This window comes from Sinohyriopsis cumingii, unplaced genomic scaffold (assembly GCF_028554795.1).
Source record: "Sinohyriopsis cumingii isolate HCF-2022 unplaced genomic scaffold, ASM2855479v2 utg001510l, whole genome shotgun sequence".
Classification (NCBI taxonomy): domain Eukaryota; kingdom Metazoa; phylum Mollusca; class Bivalvia; order Unionida; family Unionidae; genus Sinohyriopsis; species Sinohyriopsis cumingii.
The window spans coordinates 2126717-2147339 of record NW_028316007.1 but is presented as its reverse complement, the minus strand read 5'-3'; the positions used below and the strand labels follow the sequence as shown (position 1 = coordinate 2147339).

Below are 20623 nucleotides of genomic sequence, written 5' to 3'. Positions count from 1 at the left end.
ATAAGGTCACCAAGCATCTTTTATTCAATTAATTGACAAAATTACCTGCATTTCTCAAGCAAGAGTTAACGGCTTTTCTTAATTTAAAACGAACCATGTATAGGTTAAAGATGGCACTAAAAGTTCCGGTCAGGTTCTATGCGGCTCAATTATTGTGCCGTATTTTAGGGTACCCCATAGAACCGGACTGACGGAACTGATTAAAACTGTTTGCGTGTTGTTGTGTTGTTGTTGTGGGGTCTAACGCCATTTTTCAGCACACGATAGGCTATGCATGGCGGCCAGTATTAATGGTGGAGGAAGAACCCAGGAAATCTCCGGGAAGAACCACCGACCCACGATGTTTGCGTGTGAATAAAGAGGAGTTAAATTCTGGTATGTTATTACTTCATTCATTTACATAATTCCAACTTTAATGTCGTAAAATGCATTTATATCAACAAAACATTGACATGATTTATAAATACAGAGCGACATGTCAAGCCCGTAACCCACCAACACTCTCTATAAAATTGGTAATTGGCGGTAGGAGTATACATCCGTCCGTCTATTTATGGTTGTCTATATAGTATATATTTATGCATGCAAGTATGTGTATATGTAAGTATGTATGGATGGATGTATTGATGGATGGATGGATGGATGGATGGATGGATGGATGTATGTATGTTGTCTTTATTGTATATTTCACTGTGCTAGTTATGGTTAAGCATGCTATCTCGAACGACAATCATTCTCTTTTTCTCTCCTAAAATGTACCGCAAGTTTTTGTCAGTGTATTGTATAATGTAGCTATGTCAAGAAACGTTTATTACATGTAGAGGTGTTTGAGTGAAATTATGTGTTTGTGTGATTAGGATTTTTAACGTAGCTTTAAAAAAAATTCAGTCATATTGCTACGATGTCTGCAGTGTGGCAGTTTATAGTGATGTCTAGCACTGGGACATCATGCTGCAGACATGTAGTATGATGTCCCACCCATTCACATTATCCTGACACCAGGTCAACCAGTCCTAACACTAACCTCTTAATGCTGAGCGCCTAGCGAGGCAGCCGTTAGTACCATTTTTGTAAGTCTTTGGTATGACTCGGCCGGGATTCGAACCCACGACCTCCCGCTTCCGAGGCGGACGCTCTAACCACTAGGCCACCGGAGCGGTCTGAATGAAATTATGGTTGGCTTCTAATTCCATAAAATGGATGTTTTCAGAGATCATTTATCATCACGTGGTTTACCAGAGACTGATACAAATTTTCTTCGGAACTGTTATAAAATTAGTAATATTAGAAACAGTACAATAGGATCGCGGTTCTGTGGAATAAATGTATTGTCGATACTTATTGGGTGGAGGGACTTGGTTACTTAGGTTTTTTTTAAAACAATTTTTTTAAAACAATTTCCTTCCCTCAATTAGCTTGAGTAAAATAGTCTTGATCTGACTGACAGAAAAATATTATATTCATCATATTAGTTTAAAAAATAAATTCAAATCGGGCTCGAAGAATAATCCAACTCCACCCCAACCACCCTTAAAATGAATGGTCGGTTGTTTGAAAATCCTGTGCTGCCTCTTGACGCTAACTAGGAGAAATATTTAGTGCAGTCCCAACATTTATAATAACAACCAAAAGATTCGTTTCAGTTTTATTTATTTTTATCTTTATTATCAAATAATAATAATATGTTGCTGCTGGCGGTGGTACTACTGTTAATGATGATTGTAAAGATGGCGCTGGTACTACTGTTAATGATGATTGCAAAGATGGCGCTGGTACTACTGTTAATGATGATTGTAAAGATGGCGCTGGTATTACTGTTAATGATGATTGTAAAGATGGCGGTGGTACTACTGTTGATGATTATGATAAAGATGACGGTGGTACTACTGTTAATGATGATTGTAAAGATGGCGGTGGTACTACTGTTAATGATGATTATAAAGATGGCGCTGGTACAACTGTTAATGATTATGATAAAGATGGCGGTGGTATTACTATTAATGATGATGATAAAGATGGCGCTGGTACTACTGTTAATGATTATGATAAAGATGGCGGTGGTATTGAAGTTAATGATGATGATAAAGATGGCGGTGGTACTACTGTTAATGATTGTGATAAAGATGGCGGTGGTACTACTGTTAATGATTATGACAAAGATGGCGGTGGTACTACTGTTAATGATGATTGTAAAGATGGCGGTGGTACTACTGTTAATGATTATGATAAAGATGACGGTGGTACTACTGTTAATGATGATTGTAAAGATGGCGGTGGTACTACTGTTAATGATTATGATAAAGATGACGGTGGTACTACTGTTAATGATGATTGTAAAGATGGCGGTGGTACTACTGTTAATGATGATTGTAAAGATGGCGGTGGTACTACTGTTAATGACGATGATAAAGATGGAGGTGGTATTACTATTAATGATGATGATGAAGATGGCGGTGGTACTACTGTTAATGATTATGATAAAGATGACGGTGGTACTACTGTTAATGATGATTGTAAAGATGGCGGTGGTACTATTGTTAATGATGATTGTAAAGATGGCGGTGGTATTACTGTTAATGATTATGATAAAGATGACGGTGGTACTACTGTTAATTATGATGATAAAGATGACGGTGGTACTACTGTTAATGATGATTGTAAAGATGGCTGTGGTATTACTGTTAATGATGATGATGAAGATGGCGGTGGTACTACTGTTACTGATTATGATAAAGATGACGGTGGTACTACTGTTAATGATGATTGTAAAGATGGCGGTAGTACTACTGTTAATGATGATTGTAAAGATGGCGGTGGTATTACTGTTAATGATTATGATAAAGATGACGGTGGTACTACTGTTAATTATGATGATAAAGATGGCGGTGGTACTACTGTTAATGATGATGATGAAGATGGCGGTGGTACTACTGTTAATGATGATTGTAAAGATGGCGGTGGTACTACTGTCAATGATGATGATGAAGATGGCGGTGGTACTACTGTTAAGGTGGCGCTCACCAGATAATATGTACTTTTGAGAGAGTGACGTATGTAAGGTGAAGTAGTTCGCATTTAAAACATGCACAGTGGAGAGAATGTTTGCATATCTCTATGCTACATTAATGTAATGTGGATGATATTTCTTTTGGATATTGTACTTTTGGAAATTTTACACGATTTAAGCACACTGCTAACTAAAATGACTGCTCCCTTGTGTTAAAAAATCAGTCTGAATTAGTCTAAAGTACACTATACATAGCAGCTATTAAAATAGGGAAAATGAATTTTGCCAGACTAGACAATACCAGCTTCTGAAAGTGCAATGAATGAATTACCAAATATATAAAATGTAAAAAAAGTTATCGGCTCTTTTTTATACAACTGACCTCTGAAGTTCAGGAAGTGAAAATGACCAAGTAGAGCTAGCACTTTTTTGAAAGGTGCACATTTGAAGTAAGGCCAAGCTGTATACTCTATAACCCATAGTACACCCATCAATCATACACCAAAATAAAGGGAATTAAAGGTTCTTTGCATTATACCTAAGATATACAAGGTCTTTTTTAAATAGCCAGTATAACCAGTGAGGAAATCCGGGGACATTCTTTTTCTTTAAATTCCTAACCCTATGCAAAATGCGAAACTGTATAGCGCCACCTAATGATGATGATGAAGATGGCGGTGGTACTACTGTTAATGATGATGATGAAGATGGCGGCGGTACTACTGTTAATGCTGATGATAAAGATGGCCGTAGTACTACTGTTAATTATTATGATAAAGATGGCGGTGGTACTACTGTAAATGATGATGATGATGATGATGATGATGATGAAGATGGCGGTGGCACTACTGTTAATGATAATGTTAAAGATGGTGATTGTGAAACTGAGGATGAAGATCATTTGAGAGAGAGAGAGAGAGAGAGAGAGAGAGAGAGAGAGAGAGAATACATTTTGAATGAAAATGATATCATTGGAACGGAATCTAATGTACAATAATTCGCGAATAAATACAAACTTATACAGTAAGGGGGTAATTTATTATTCTTTGAATGCACCCAGGACAAACAATCATAGACCAGCATTTCGAGATCTGGTTCGATTAGGAATAGTTCCCAAATCAACACATAAGGTAGGTGGCGTAATCTAATTGGCAAACGATGTTTATTCTGGCATGGTCATATATGACATTAGAGACGGGAATACAAGGAGAGATTAGGAGTATTATATGTGAGAAAATTACACGTAAACATTTAATTATGGCGTGTACTGTTCATTTCAGCACCTTGCTCTATTGCATTCACACCGTACACACAATATCATACTCTAATTCTATGAATTCTTTAACACCCTATTTAAGAGTCAGCATTGAGGCTTTTATTTTGTGTGAATCGCGGGTAAAACTAATGACTAATAGGCTTGTAAAGTTGTTTACTTTGTAAATAAGGATAAAAGAAAGGCTGTTTTACCCTGAGCAAATTCCGATCGAAAAATGTTATTCAATCGCGACGGGAACGAATCATTGCGACTGTTTCGCAAGAAAACACCAACATTTGCACGGTAAATGGTGTAGATGAACACGCTCTATGCGATAAACTGCTTCAATAGGCACCTTTTAATTTGCACCTGCGATTTCTACAGTTACAGTCGGAATGAAATTCTAGATAAACTTCGCTGAAATCTTAATCTATCTAACTATGTTAGGAGCAAATGAAGCGTATGTAAAGTTTGACTTTCTTTAACATGATTTGACGAGAACTATTTAGGACGCGAAGCAGAAATTGTAGGAGACAAGAAAGGCAGAGACGTCGCAACGGAAATACAGACTGTATATAACTTCCTCTTGTATGCCGTATTACACGTGTTGCACGTGCTACTAATTACTGGTATCCCCTCAAGACAAAGTTCCAGAGTATATTCGAATACGACGAAGGTACTCAAAGGCGCCGTTCGATTCCGTTTGCGTCACTCACACAGTAATACGATAGTCGCGGTCTAGCATTGCCCAACCATTAACTCGTGCATGCATCTTGATAAGGCTTTATGCCGCATCTCGTGGGATAGATAGAAAAAAGGATTAATACGGTTTCAATTACTGAAAGAATCCAGATGATAGATTTATGGGACGTAAGTTATATCTACTTGCTGACAATGAAGTAACAGCCACCTCACTGTAGTTTAGTTCTTGGCATTCACTCTTGCCCAGATTATACGCACTGGAATTTAATAGTAATAGATTTTTTCGACAAAGTTGGGGATTACAAAATCTGCCACTATTAAAATAACTAACTAAATAAATAATTAGAATAGGTATAACAAATAAAGGTAGACAAAAAAAAAAAAGACAAGAAGAATATTCAAGGTCACTGATACAAAGTACAAGCGCTTATTGTTTGTTTTTATTTTTTATTTCCATTTTGTTTTCTTTTGCTATTTAAGCATACAATGTTACACTGAGTGGCGGGGGGGGGGGGACTAGTAACAAATTGTATGCTTTCATTGATTATAAAATGTGGAGAACTTCATCATGGTGGTCTCACACGTTTTGTACTAAAAAGAAGACATTAAGCTTATTCGCAGCAATTAAATAAATTACTATATAAAGAAAATCAGCGACAAAATCGGTAGAAGCTGTATAAAAATCAAGATATCCGTCATTTTTATTTTTTGTATTTGTTTTATGTAACTAACGGCTCAGATGTTCCTTCTTTTTAAATATACTAAGCCACTTTAGAAAGAAAATTAAGGAGTAGTTACACCAAGTCGAAGAAATCGAATAATGACCATGCCCAGTTTAGCAATGTTGATGTCGACCAAATTTAAATAAAAAAAATATCCCCCTTTTGCATCATTCGTCCGCATTTCCGCTATGTTTCAAAAATATTACCGCCCCAATAACCAGACAACGCGGAAAAATCTGTTTGCGAGATCTACCTCAAAAGAAGATTTCATTTTAAAAAAGTCAAGTTTTCCTGCTATTTCACTAGATCAAGATTCAATCATGAGCAATATTCATTTTCTTGGTCATTTCTTCTAAAGGGAAGATGGAAAATCGACGACTGCCATGCACATTTACATACCTGTATCAATCATAATGTTTATTTGAAAGTTTCCTGCTTAGACGGTGTTATAGTAGTTATCAGACATTACAATATATGCACCCAATCAAACAGTCACGGACGGACGCACGGACAGGACCAAGTTCTTCTCGGGATTTACGTGACAATCTCTGAATCAGTAATTATCATTCTGAGTTATTCTATCACATAAAATCAATATAAAAGGTAAATTATGAAGTTCTCTGTCTAAACTTATTTTGGAATTGACCATAACTCAAAAAGTCCCGTCTACGTTTTTGTTATAAATTTAAATTGCATTGTTTATGAATAACTGTGTGTAAAAGCATGATCTTTACACAAGTTCGTGCAAGTATTATCTGCCCCTGGTATGCATACATACATATTTCGCATCGCTAGTAAAAGATCTCGCTAACACAGAGATTAGTGTGTAATGATTTTCCGACACATACATACATACATACATACATACATACATACATACATACATTCATACATACAAAAGATTTGGTACAAAGATGCAACATCAAATGCAAATCGATATATATGTTTTTCTTTTATTTCAGATAAATATTGCCTTTTCTCTGCTTTACCATTGTGGATCTGCATGTAAAATAATGAAAACTAAGCCTTACTTCTACGAGTTCAGTTCTCGGAAAGTGATAGAAAAGAATTTAGGATCTGAAGGGCTGCAAGAGCTAAACACATGCATTTGTTTGGTTGCATGTGTTTCCCTTCATTTTTCGCGGATACAGTTTATACACGCAGAGCCAGATCAATTTTAGCGCGACCGGAACTACAGCAAAATAAAAATTCAGCCCCAATCTGGACATAACATTTAACAACTTGACTTATCAAGTGTTAAGGCACAATTGATAGAATTCTTATCATAACATCAGTTACAGGACTAACTAAAACGCAAAACAGATATCCGGATTTTTGTCAAGAGTTCATTTTTCTGGAAAAAATAGAAGTTTGTTTACAAATTAATAAGTGTCTCACGTCACGTAGTCCAGGTACTTTTACTTGCTCTTCAAGTATCAAAATCAGGAAAGTCCATGACTTTGCGTTTATTAGTGTTTGGCACCTTGTTGTCATTACATGGTCCTCTACATGACAAATTGTTGAATGTTGCATACACCGTAAATGTATGTAGTTCTGACCGCACGTTATACGTGCATAAAATAGGACCTTATAATTAGTTCCGATTTCTAATTAGGAACCATTCTACCTTAAGTGCATAATTTCATGTTTCCCCAACTGTTCATCAGTGCTCGATTTTCGTTCTTCTTCAGTGTTTATGTTGTAAATACAAGCTACATCTTGCCGATAACCTTCGAGGATGGAGATGACATGATTTTTACAAGACAATAGAAATGGAAATTAAATTAAAAGTATAGCGCGTACAAAGTGTGTCAGGGCGTTGACTGTTGATATAATCTTTCATAGATTTTAAAGATTATTTGATATCAGTCAGACCCTGGCTTACATAGGTTTGATTTTCTATCTTAAAGCCTAATAGATACCAAACGATATAATAGGAACCTCACTATAATATAAAACAACAGAGTAGTGTTTATACGTTAAAATAATTACTTATTTGTGCAAATGTCAGCAAACGTATTAGCAAGCATTGTATGTTATCAACACGATTTGTCTTACACATAAACACCCATATGTGTCTTTTTACTACGTGCCCCGAATGCCAAACAAGAGGTAGCGAGTTAAAAACTCGCGGCGGCATCCCAATTTTTTTCTAATTTTAATACTTTTTTTTGGGGGGGGGGTGCGTAATTTTATGTTCAAACTTTCTTTTAAACTCGCGAACCAAATTTTTTAATATAATAAATTCACTTTTTTGTTATTCCCGTCCTGGGACGGGTAATTAAGCTAGTTTACAAACAGAACACTTGTTTTTATCAAGCGACAGCGTCATCTCACTTTGGAGAGGTGTGCGCAGTACCACGTCGAATATAGTTTAGCCTCGACAAACTTTTCATTCCTGTGTTTAAGCTAATTATAGTTCATATAGACCAAAATGTAAATAACGATTTGGGGGGGGGGGGGGCAAAATAGTATTTACAGAATTTTCTTACATTATGTCAGAAAAGCATTAAATTCATGGCATATATCACTTAAAGATATATATGCCATGGCTTTCATTTACATCTAAAATTATTTATATTAATATGAAAGACCTATACCAATCATTTCTGGTACTCTCGAAATCTGTACAGCAATACGATAGCATTAAAAGTCCGTGTCGACAACAGCTAAATGATCCAGAATTAGGACAATCTGAAAATGATTAAACAAACCAGGCCACTTCGACAAGTGCAAGAAATAGCAGTTATCACCTGATAGGATTCGGTTTTGGCTCCTTGCCAGAATAGCCAACCCGAAAATTTCGTCCATCAAAAGACTTAAATATAGAGTACTTGTTTCGGTCTGCAGCAAGGCATTATTTCACTAAAAACATCCTCTAATATAGAGTATAATCTGAAACATTACCGTATGTACTCGCTAGTCAGACTGCAAACAACACAGATCCAGATCTGTCGTTGTATACGGTGCCTGCTGATCAGGGTTTATTTTGTTTGTTCTACTGATTACTCCTAGAAATTGCACAAACCCATACCTGCCGTCGCATAATGCACTGGTGTAATGAAGGAAATTGACCCCCATAGAATAGTGCCCCTTGCCCCGGTCAAATTTGTTATGTAGAAAAATTACCCCCGGTCAAAATTAATGCAATAGAAAATTGACTTTTTCATAAAAGCCTATGATAATATGACTCCTCACAGATAAAAAAGAACTTATACAGAATATTGACCACCAGGTCGAAATTTTATCTAGAAAAATGACACCGGCAACGGTCATAATCCGTATCATAGAAATTAACTTTTTCATAAAAACATCAATACTGTGACAAAAATGACCGTTGTAAAATATTGAGCCCATGCTGTTCATGTTGTAATGTCTGAAATTTGCTGATGATATGACAGCCCCTTATTGACACATATTAGCCCCATCCCAGTATATATCGCTGGTTAGAACTTAGAAGTGACACCCTGGTTTTCCCAAAGTGATATTTGGTGTGCTTTTTCCCTGTCTAACCTATTGGAGTTATATGTTTTTGTGTTGGAATAAAAATAATAAATAATAAAATAATTGTAATTTAGTCTGGGTTGATCTCTGTTTTGTTCACCAAATCATAGAGTTTTGTTTATCCCAATAAGAAGCTTGGGTGGATATCCTTCCTCCCCATGGCCTGGTTTCTGTCCTCCCTTGCTTCGAAGTTAGGATAGTATTCCCACCTTAGGACTATTAAGTCCCAGGGTGGGATTCCTCTCCCTTGGTCCCTATTATTTATTTTATTAAAGTGACTCTGCTAAAGTCATTTTGTCCTTGTGATGTGTAATAGTGAGTGCTTTATTGTAATCGTCTATGCGGAGGTGGCGTCGTTGTCGGTTGTGATGTCGTTTACGTGATTCGCACCTCTATTTATAATTGTAACGTCTGGAAGGCCATGGCTAAAGGAAGTGAATATCATTCCGAGATAGTTGGTATCTATATGCATGACATCTGCTGGGCTCCAGTATCAATATCTCCACAATCAATATCTCCACAATCAATGTCTCCACAATCAATGTCTCCACAATCAATATCTCCACAATCAATGTCTCCAAAATCAATATCTCCACAATCAATGTCTCCACAATCAATATCTCCACAATCAATGTCTCCACAATCAATGTCTCCACAATCAATATCTCCACAATCAATGTCTCCACAATCAATATCTCCACAATCAATGTCTCCACAATCAATGTCTCCAAAATCAATATCTCCACAATCAATGTCTCCACAATCAATATCTCCACAATCAATATCTCCACAATCAATGTCTCCACAATCAATGAAGATAGTTGAAATAACATTAAAGAACAAGCACTGTGGAGTGGAATGCGTGGTCTAGCGGTTGCGCATGTAGCGTTTATGATCACGGCGAGCACGATGTGGCCTCAGTGTTTTCGCGCGAAGTGTCGCCTGAGTTTTCTCCTAAAAATTAACCAGATGCCATCTGGATCCAGCTTACAACTCGCTTGGTATCGTCTTCGTCCCCGAAAGTGCAGAAAATGCGGATTTCGCTGTAAAGAAGTTGTCAAAGACGAAGATGGCGTCGACAATTACTGGAATCTCCTCACGTGGACGTAGATGTGTGCACCCGTCGTGGACAGCCAAATATTGAGCCTTTGAGATTTTGGAAACGATATTGTTTTCGAGTAGAATATGTGTGGCAAGGTTTTAGCGCGTTGTGAGCACTACCATGTATGGCATGCTTGTGTTGTGTTTGGCACTACTAGTGTCCAGTAGAAAATGTCCATATGTTGGAAGGACCAGCAAATCTGGGCTCTTCTAGCTACCAAACTTAAATTTGTGCGCTGGACGAAACGTTTGTATGGCTTCTAGACTTGTTGCTATGTAGGGGCGAACACTTTTTGGCTCAGGCTCTTGGCGAAAGTGTGTGGAAAAACGGTCGTTGGTAGAACCGGGTTATGTGTTAAAAAAAAAATGCACTTTATTAACCATTAGGCGGAAACCCTTTTTCCAAACTGCTTTGAACATTGCATTTGGCTCCATCTGGTCCTTGGCCTCTGTATTAAGTGCGGGATATAATAAAAAAAAACATAAAAAAATAAAGAAACAAACGTATAGGCTCCTAACGCAGTCCGGGGTGAAAAGTCATTGATCTCTAAGCCATATATTTATAAATCAGATCTATTATTTGCATCACAGAAACAATATTGTGACATATGATCGTGTGCTACTCTATGGACGTAATCTTTGTAACAGCAAGAAGCAAAACCAACAAGTTTTGTCCAACTTGACAAATAATTTAAAATTTTAAAAGTTACAATGAAAATGTGAGAGGAACTTACAATATTATGAAGCGAATGCAAAACGGTCCTGAAAAAGTTCTATAAAAGCCCATATGAATGAAAAGTTAGGTATAAAATTCAAACCCGGAAATGTAATGGTCCGCCAAAAATCGAATCGTTAAAGATGGCGTCGTTCAGAACTCTTTCGAATAAATCACAGTAGTTCCAGAATAATATTATAGTCCAAATAATGAGAACTTTCTGTTTCTTCTGAACAGTCCAACCAAATGTTTTCCTCTCGAATACTATCTAACTACAACACAAAACGCGTCTGCAGATTTACAACAGGAACGTAAAAAACGAGAATGACCCCCAAAATAGGAATGAATCTAATTGCTCAGTTCTCTCCTTATATACACCATATATTACGACTATATTTACAGTATAGCCTGCGTGACATATCTTACTACTCAATTTGTCTAGAAAAAACTATTCATATGACCTAGCACAACCAATGGGAAGTCACTGAATTCTTCTAGAACCGTCCAAACCCCATCAGCCAATGAGAAATTAATCCAAAGGTGTTGTTCTGTATTATTATTATTATTATTAAAATTATTAACAGCTATTTTAAGCATCTATTCACAGATCTTATGTAATTGTATGCTCTTAACAGACCTTATGTCAGGTAGAAAGATCTAAAATATTCTGTACAATTTGCAACCATAAATAAAAAAATTAAAAATGTAAATAAAACCACGTACCAGGAGTTGAAAAAAAATATAAATATACATAGCACCATGTAAATATGGAGAATAACAAAATATAATATATACATATAAAATTGGTCAAATATTGCAATAATTAGGAAGTAAAGGATCTGGGTATTTTATGCAGATATTTGATATATGCAAGTAGGTGCTATATGGTAGACGTGACCGATATTTCCGTAATGGGTGTAATCGTTTATAATTTGATGACACCTATCTGTAAAAGGCAATTATTCATTAAATTATGGATTCTTGTAAATCCATATTCCTATGGAAGGTCATTATTTACATGCCCCGAGAAACACATATCGCAAAACTCAAGGTTAAAGTACGTGGATATTTTTGGACGAAGTCAACCTAAAGGGTGTGATCCATTACAAACTGGATTGAATGTCGCGCGTGGTGATGTCACAATGAAAACGTACTTCCCTATATTGTGACGATTAGATGATAGATGAAACGTTACACTCCTTGTTGAGAAGTACAGTCAGTTTTAGCAATGGAGCGAACAAAGCAAACAGTTTAGAGATCCTGGGACCCACAACAGGAATATCTTTACTGTCCACTACGTGAAATAGATGCACTGACTCCAAGTCTCAACAAGGACAGAATCTACATATATCAAAAATACAAATATAAAGGAAATATACCATGGAAAGTCAAGCAAGCGAAACCAGAGCACGTGAAACACGAGACAATATGGCGATCAGAAGAGAAGTGAAACAACTAGAGAAATTCTTTAAGCTGAAAAGGATAGATACGCATGAAGGAAGCTACCTACAATGCACATATAGAGAAGGTACACAAGAGATAGATATGAGGCACATACAAATGGATAAAATACCTAGTATTACTTCGGTAATGATAGCAATGAAGATAGCACATCCAGAATGTACGAACAGAGTGTACTCCATAAACCTTAACGGATACAAAGGTTACACCGTAAGACCGAAAGGGAAGACACCGATTTTGCCATATGGAGAGATGTTTACTGGGAAAGAAAAAGTGACAGTAAAAGAACCAGCATCCCTGCTAAGAGAAATAAAAAAAACGAATAGGAGAACTACATGTGACCGACATCCCACCTGAAATTCCAATAGACGAAATAGTTAAACGTTTTGAGGAAAAATTTCATATTCCAGTAATCTCAGCACGGAATAGAACTATAGAGACAAAAACAATACTAGACGGAACACGAATACTGGAAATCGAAAAAAGCGATATGAAGAAGATCAAGAGAGCTTTCTACATGTTCGGTTTCCTAGCCGAGTCTTGGTACAAAGGATGCATATATGACCGTACATGCAATAGATGTGGAAAAATAGGTCACACACCATTTAAATGTCCCCAAAATCAAGAAGAAAGGGTACCAACAACGACAACACCAACAACAAACACATCCAGCAGACAAATAGCGACAGAAAAGATGCAGCACCAACAACAACAAATATCACAGGATGGGAACGGACAAGGACATTATAAGCAGCTACAGCAACAACGGATACAAATACAGGTAGAAAACAACCAACAAGGTACCAAACAACAAAAAGAACAGATAGTACCTATACAAGCAGCTAAAAAACAAAGGATAAACCAATTACATCCTCAACAGAAGCAAGGAAATATAGAGCGACAGGAAAGGAAAAAGTCACTACAGAAAGAAACTGCAAACACAAAACAAGGGCAGAAAATCCAACAACAACAACACCAAAAATAAAGACGCACAGACGACAATAGATACAAAGAAACAACAACAGAAACAACTATTCCAAATACAAGAAGAAATAAGTCAACAACAAAAAAAACACACCAAGCCAACAAGATTTTGAAACCAGAAAACAACAACAACAAAGGAACCAACAACAACAAACTTTACAAAGCCTACAAGGACCAATACAATCACAACAGCAACATGAAACCAAGTCATTACAGCAAGGTGTAGAAACTGCAAAACAACTGCAAGATGAGCATCTTTATACAAAGAGTCTAAGAGAAGATTCATTACAGGAAGAGATCACAATCTTCCAATTACAACAAATCCAGAAAACTCGAGTAACCCAAATATCAGATATAACAAAAAGAAACTTAGATCCACACGAACATCCATATCTGAGGATAAGAGAAGAAGAAGAAAGACAGGAAGCATCACAAATAACAAAAACTACTGAAAATGAGCAACGAACAACAAGCCCAGATGTACGGAAAGCGCTCAGAGAAATGACGAAAAATAAAAGAAAAGAACAAAGAAGACAGCAACAAGAGGAGGAGGAAAAAAGATTGGAAATCGAAAGCTGGTTTAGCAAAGACGATTACATTAAAAAATATGAATACATAAAATCCTAAAAATAAACAAAAAACAATTCATAAATCAATAACACAATAGCAAAACATACAAAAAATAGCAAATCATAACATACAGGGCAGGAGGGCCTCCCTAAGTGGTCTGAGAAGATCAAAAAGGAGAGAGAACCCTCAAAAAAAAAGTTTATTGATGACATTTGAGGTGCAGAACATTTAATATATTTGGGTTAAACTATTTTACTATTAAATTTTAGAACAACACTCATTATTGAGTGTGAGTAAATATGCCTGCCAGCACATTGTCATAATATTTAAACGGGACCACGTTATTTTAGTACGATATTATATACAAAAAGTGTGTTCATATGTTCAGAAATGTTCTGTCCATAAGAGTATAATTTTATCACACACACACACACACAAAACTGTTAAATACATATTTATGATCAACATAGATAGCTAATTTATTAATTTTTGTAGTGAATAAATAGATAAATAAATAAATAAATGGCCTGTTCGGTAATGGCAGTTACTGAATGACTGAATGACTTCCGGATCGACGCCTGCACCGTACGCTGTTCTAATATGTATACGGAATTTTCTTCGTGAAAATAACAAAAACTAATTTTGTTTGAAAATGGCGGGTCAGGATAATGTCGAAATAGACCAGAAACATTCTAAAATCAGCTGTCTTTTGAACACATGGATTCTTGATTGGGCTTGTCGCACTGCATGGTTGGAATTTCATGAATCACGAAGTGTAGACAAACAGAATCTTAGAGACTTAATACAGGGTAACTACACGATTACAACACCATCTTCCCTTGTAATATACAGTAACTGCTACTTTGTAAGACTAGAATGGACTAATCATTTTTTTTTTATTTGAAAGATAACTCAATCGAAATTTGTACACACGTAATGCTATTTGAAAGAAGCATATAAAAGTTTATTCTATGAAAATGTCAGAAATTGTACTTTTTATGATTTTTTTTTTTTCAAACAGTGTCGACTTAAATCTGTTTTCGTCCGAGTTTCTTCTAACCCTTGTTACCCCATTTTTGATATTTGGACATTTATGTTGGGGTGTAGGGTCAGAGTTCAATCCCTATCAAAAAGTTGGAATTTGCCAGCACCATTGGTGTCGGCATGGGGTAACCGCTTACTAGCTGGCCTAGCAAACTTGAACCTTTCATTGAGATATATCTGCATGAAATTATTTAATTAAGTTCATTATAGAAAATGATAAGTTAAAAATAGGTATCCGTCTGTTGAAACAGTTACGTCCCTTCATGTCTTTTTCTGATATTCTTGTTCACTTTTTTCTACTCTACACACAGGTGTAATCTGCAGACCGTTCTTGAAGGCAAGAAAGTATGTCAGTCAGAAAGTGAGACTGTTGATGATATTGTGTCGACTGGTTGATGGGGAGGATTACCATATACAGTACTCCCTCAACAGTGACCTTACAGTCCTGGAAGACATGCTGAATGTTTTCCGATGTCTTATTATTGAGGAAGATGAGTTAGCAGAAGAAGGAAGATCTAAAATCCCATCAATAAAAGCTGAGGTACAAGTCTCTCCCATGGATTTTGGTTCAGGTTCTGACTAACATGGTAGAATTTGCAACTATAAATCAGAATTGATAAAAGCAAATGGTCAAGTGGATACCTTCAGAATCATAATGTGGTAACTAGAAAATGAAATCAGTGCTTTCTGATGACAGGTATATCCCATGTCTTTTCCTATAAAAAAACAAACATTTGGCAGGAGCAATTTCATTCACAACCTAATGTTATTTTGATTTATGAAACTGCAGAATTCTGCTTCATTGGAGAGAAAACTCCTTTGTTAAGCTCTCTGTATTCTGCTGGGCAAATAAAACGGGTAGGTACTTTAAGAGCCAATTCAGCCCATAATCAGAACCTAGATGAAACTTATGTAGATGAAAGATGTCCCTCTCTCTTCTCAAAACATTTTACTTATCCTTAAATATGTCCCTCTTTTCTCAAAACATTTTACTCATCTTTAAAAATGTCCCTCTCTCTTCTTAAAACATTTTACTCATGTTTATTTTTAGCACTGATTTGCTGTCAGATGCTTGCCAGAGTTACCCTCCCCCCATTTATGTATTAATTGATCATTTTGTTCACAAAAAGGCAAGGCATGCACTTTGTACATTAATAATAGCCAGATGTTGATAATGTGTATTGAGAAGAATTAAAAATGTTCAAAACAAGCAGAGATGAAAGCTGTTTTTTTCATGCATCATTCGAGGGAAAAGCTTACTTTATGTTGTTAATAATTCATAAAATATTCCTAATAATGATTGATCCGAAAAGTTTACATATTTTTGTGAATTTATATGGGTGGAGCACAAGAACTGTACATGATATTGTGTGTGGCACTTGTTTAACATATATCACAAGGTTTTATTACTTCACCAACATAGGATAAAAGATTTGCTACATTTATTGTTAAGACTATGAATGAACAAGCACTGGTTTCTTATTTTGTGTGAAAAATATGTCTCTAGAATGGATGGAATAAAGAAAAAATTATATTTGTTCTAGTTCACACTGCTACAACTACCCATGATTTTATTATCAACATCATTAATATGGCATAACCTAGTAGAATTTAACATTATGTCATTTTTTATTTTTAAACACAAGGTATTTATTCCTTCAGCTCCTGTATATTCAGTGGTTGATATAATCAGGAAACAGATCTTGATTTTGTTTCTATTGAAATTCATGCTATATTATTGTTTTTTCCCCCAATCATACCAATTTCAAGCTTTTTGTTTGTAATTTGATTTGATGGTCGGACTGTGATCAACCATCTAGCCTAATTTAAGCGATCCACATATTCATAATGCATGTACATTTTAAGTTTAAAGGTAAAAAATGATATGTATATGACCCAAAAATCCCAGTAACTGAACATTGGAGGTGAAGGATAGACTTCAAAATGCTTCATCACCTCCAGTTTTTCTTCTCTATATGGTGATTCTTATAGTTTCTGTCTGTCGGTCTTGCACATAGAAGAATGGTCATGAGCAAAAGAATTGCACTAATCAGCTTTAGAAAACAGTGGAATGATATACAAGAATGGCCTAGGAAATGACAAATTCAAGCAGCCATTTGAAATAGTATTTAAAAACAAATTGCTTATAGTTTTCTAAAACAAATTCAGATCATTGGATTGATAATGGTTTATTTTTTATTCAAAAAAGCTATGTCATGTTCAGGAAAGACAAATAAAAATAATGCAAGAGATGCTAGTATAACTCACTGAAGGATAAAATAAAAGAAACTTATTTATATAAATTATAAACAAAAATAACACTGTGAGGGTCAGACTGCTGATTTAATATTTTGTGGCAATTACAGTCAAGCTTGTTACCTCTACACCACTCAGATTTTATGAAAACATGATAGGTTGATTAGTGTAGATAGCATGTTGCCTCCTGAGGATCGTGTGGGTGACATCAATTATGTGCCAGAAGTTCAGTTCTTCCTCTAGAAAAAAATTAAACAAATTCTTCATACGTGTTTTTGCATTTCAAGTAGAGTAAAATTCACAGCTGTACAGTGTAATCAATTTCTTGGATAAATGCTTCTTTAAGAACTACTGCAATCAATTTGATTTCTCCATGTTACTGTGAGATTGAGATTGAAATCTAGTCTTCAGTTTTCTCTATTACAGAGGATGCAGTGAAGTGGTGCACTGAAGTAATTCATCAAATACGAAACGAATAATAACACTTACACATATTGTATTTTAAATTTGTTAATTCTGATCTCAGTCGCTTGTATCTGTAATTCATATTCTTACAGTGTCTCAGATTTCAAGATCATGATTTCATACAATTGTAAAATGTGGTTAACAAAATGAATTAAAACAATAAAATGTATTTAAAATGATCAGTGTAAGGAAACGATGTGATGGTAATAATTATTTACAGGTTCCCATCAGTTTCTGTTATTAGGTCTAAGGTGACCAACTTGTTCAAGCATGGTAACCAACTATTTAAAATGGTCACTCGAATCTTCAAGTTGGTCACCCTATGGCTGCTAAAGTTTGATAAATACTTGGAGCACAGGATGTTATCATTAGTATTGTGGTTAGTAACTTCTTGTCATTGTCCTTGTTATTTCTGTTTATGACATTATCCATGACATGATCTGTGACATGATGATGTCAATATTTTGAGTTGGATTTTTTTGCAAGAATTCTGTTGTTTTATTTACTTGACATTCAGTATAGTTACTTGTCATTGACAGGTGTTTTCAGTATCAAGTAGTCCTCAAGGATAACATACAATGTAACATAATAATTCCATATGTTCACTCTAGAATTTGAAGATTTGATATAAAACAAGCTCATTCATTTAAAGTTAGTGTCCATTTATCTAATGCTTTATATGTCTCATGGACTTAAGGAGTCCATACTTCAGATGTTTCAGGTTGTAGTATAGTATTTGCTTACCCTGCCATTTGTTTGTACCCAGAGATCTCGGAAACGCTTAATTACATGTATGTGGATGCCAATTTTTGATCTGGGACGCAGAAAATCACTGAGGCGGGAGTCCTCCGTATGCATGTAATAGGTGTGCAGCAAAATTCAAAGACTTGCCAGTCCTGCTTCAGCCACCTGCTTTGTGGGAAAATGTGTTGATCAAATAGCTGTGCTGATATTTACAATGACAGAATTCAGTGACTGAAAGACCCCTTGATGCATACATGTTGCCATTTTATAAGAGTACATAAAAAAAGAACATGATGCAATAGCTGGGCGGTAAGTTCAAAGACTTTGACTGGTGGCCGGGTGGAAAAATGCACTGATATCTACAGTGATTGAATTCAGAGGCAGAAAGACCCAGAGATGTACGTGTAGTAATTTATAAAAGTACATCAAATAAACAACTTTAGCTTTCGTTATTGTGTTCATTTTTGAATGTAGCGGAATAAGCAGTGCACGTGACCTCAGAATCAAGACATGTTGAGACTTACACAAAATGCCATTCGTAAGTGGGTGACAAGTCGCCAGAAAACGTAAACTTCTCCTTCTTCCATTAGGAAAGCGAAAACGACTTCGCCCTGTGATTTTTTAAGCAGTACATTGACTAACCATACCAATTTTTTTTTTAAATGCCCCTCACCTGAGCCCTAGTTCTAGTGTTGTAACGAAATGTATTCATCAAGGCATCAGTAGCTAGGCATAGTTTTTATACGTTGACAAACAAACTCTTGCCCATTCACAAGCATTATGTTTTGATAGCTGATTGACCATTAACCCTTTTCCGAGTAAGGTAGCAACTATCAATTTCCTGCATGATATCCTTTGATGATAAAACATACAAACGTGTTTTAAGGTCAGAATCAGTGATCTGGATATATATATTAACTGACTCTTGTACACTATATCGTCATAAAATTAGTTTGAAACTATAAGTGAACCAGTAGGCCTAACGGGAAATAATGGCAGACTTCGCTAAGTCTGGGATGTACCAGTTTATTAGATAGTCTGTTTTCTTAAATCATGGTGCAGATATATTCAGAAAAAAAAAACAACAAATCATTGAAACCAAAGCCTACGTATTATTTTATTTAAGATTTAACTTTAAAATACAAATTATGTAGGTCAGAAACGTATGGGACAATGCTATGTTGTGGAATTCGCGAGATGTGCTTTAAAGTCTAAGCTGTTTTGTGACTTTACACATATTTGCGAAAATACGGGAAAAGACTGCAAATCAGATACTATTTATTTGCTTAAAATTTCTACAAGTATGTATACAAATAAATAAACCATAAGTTTGCGATCCTGTCAATGGACTGTTGTAATGAAGCTATATCATAGTGAGTGATTACATTAGGAAAACCTCTCCATCAAAAAATAGATGCACTCACGTCTGTGTTGATTCTGTAGGAAAGAAGGGACTGCAACTTTTGATGGTGGGCCTCCTATTTTTACCAAAATGGGAATCCTGGACTCCTAGTTTTAAAATCCTATCGAGATCTCTGGTACCCCTCTACCATTTTATAAATGAAAAGCATCAAGGATATAAAAAAGAATTCATTCATAAAGTTATAATTTTAACATGAGTGCTGAATAATTATACAAATGAACTTTGGGCTTTATATCCATTTGAACCCATTTACATGTTAAATTGCTTGGTCTTTTTATTCGGTTAAGTTTTTGTTGGAGAAATATTAAAGCTGATTACCCTTCATGTTTCACTGAAAATGGACTTTATCCCAGTAACCAGAAAAGGACAGCAAGCAGGCTCATTGTTTTATGCTGAAACTTTTTTTTTTTTCTTCAAACAAACGCAAGCAAGATGGCAGTATTAGGCACCCTCTGGTAATAGTCAAGTTAGAAAAATTAGATTAATGAATGATATTACTCTTTAGTGCATTTTTAAAATCCTTGATGCATTTCATTTTTTTAAAAATTGGTACACATTAACCAAAAATGAGGAGTTTATGCAAATATTGTATATTTCAAATTCATGAAGAATTTCTACTTTAATTGAGTGGTTTGCAGCTAAAACTGTATGAAAATGACAGTTAGGCTAT

The 20623-nt window shown here is 35.5% G+C and overlaps 1 protein-coding gene across 1 annotated transcript in view; it reads left to right on the top strand.

The window, feature by feature from the left end:
• The first annotated feature begins 14673 nt into the window (after positions 1-14673).
• Positions 14674-20623, top strand: part of LOC149772417 (telomeric repeat-binding factor 2-like) — a 60897-nt gene continuing 54947 nt past the window's right edge. Inside the window, exons 1-2 of the mRNA XM_089947847.1 lie at positions 14674-14830; positions 15377-15606. Of these exons, the coding sequence (XP_089803973.1) occupies positions 14674-14830; positions 15377-15606 (387 nt within the window). The remainder of the gene's footprint in view (positions 14831-15376; positions 15607-20623) is intronic.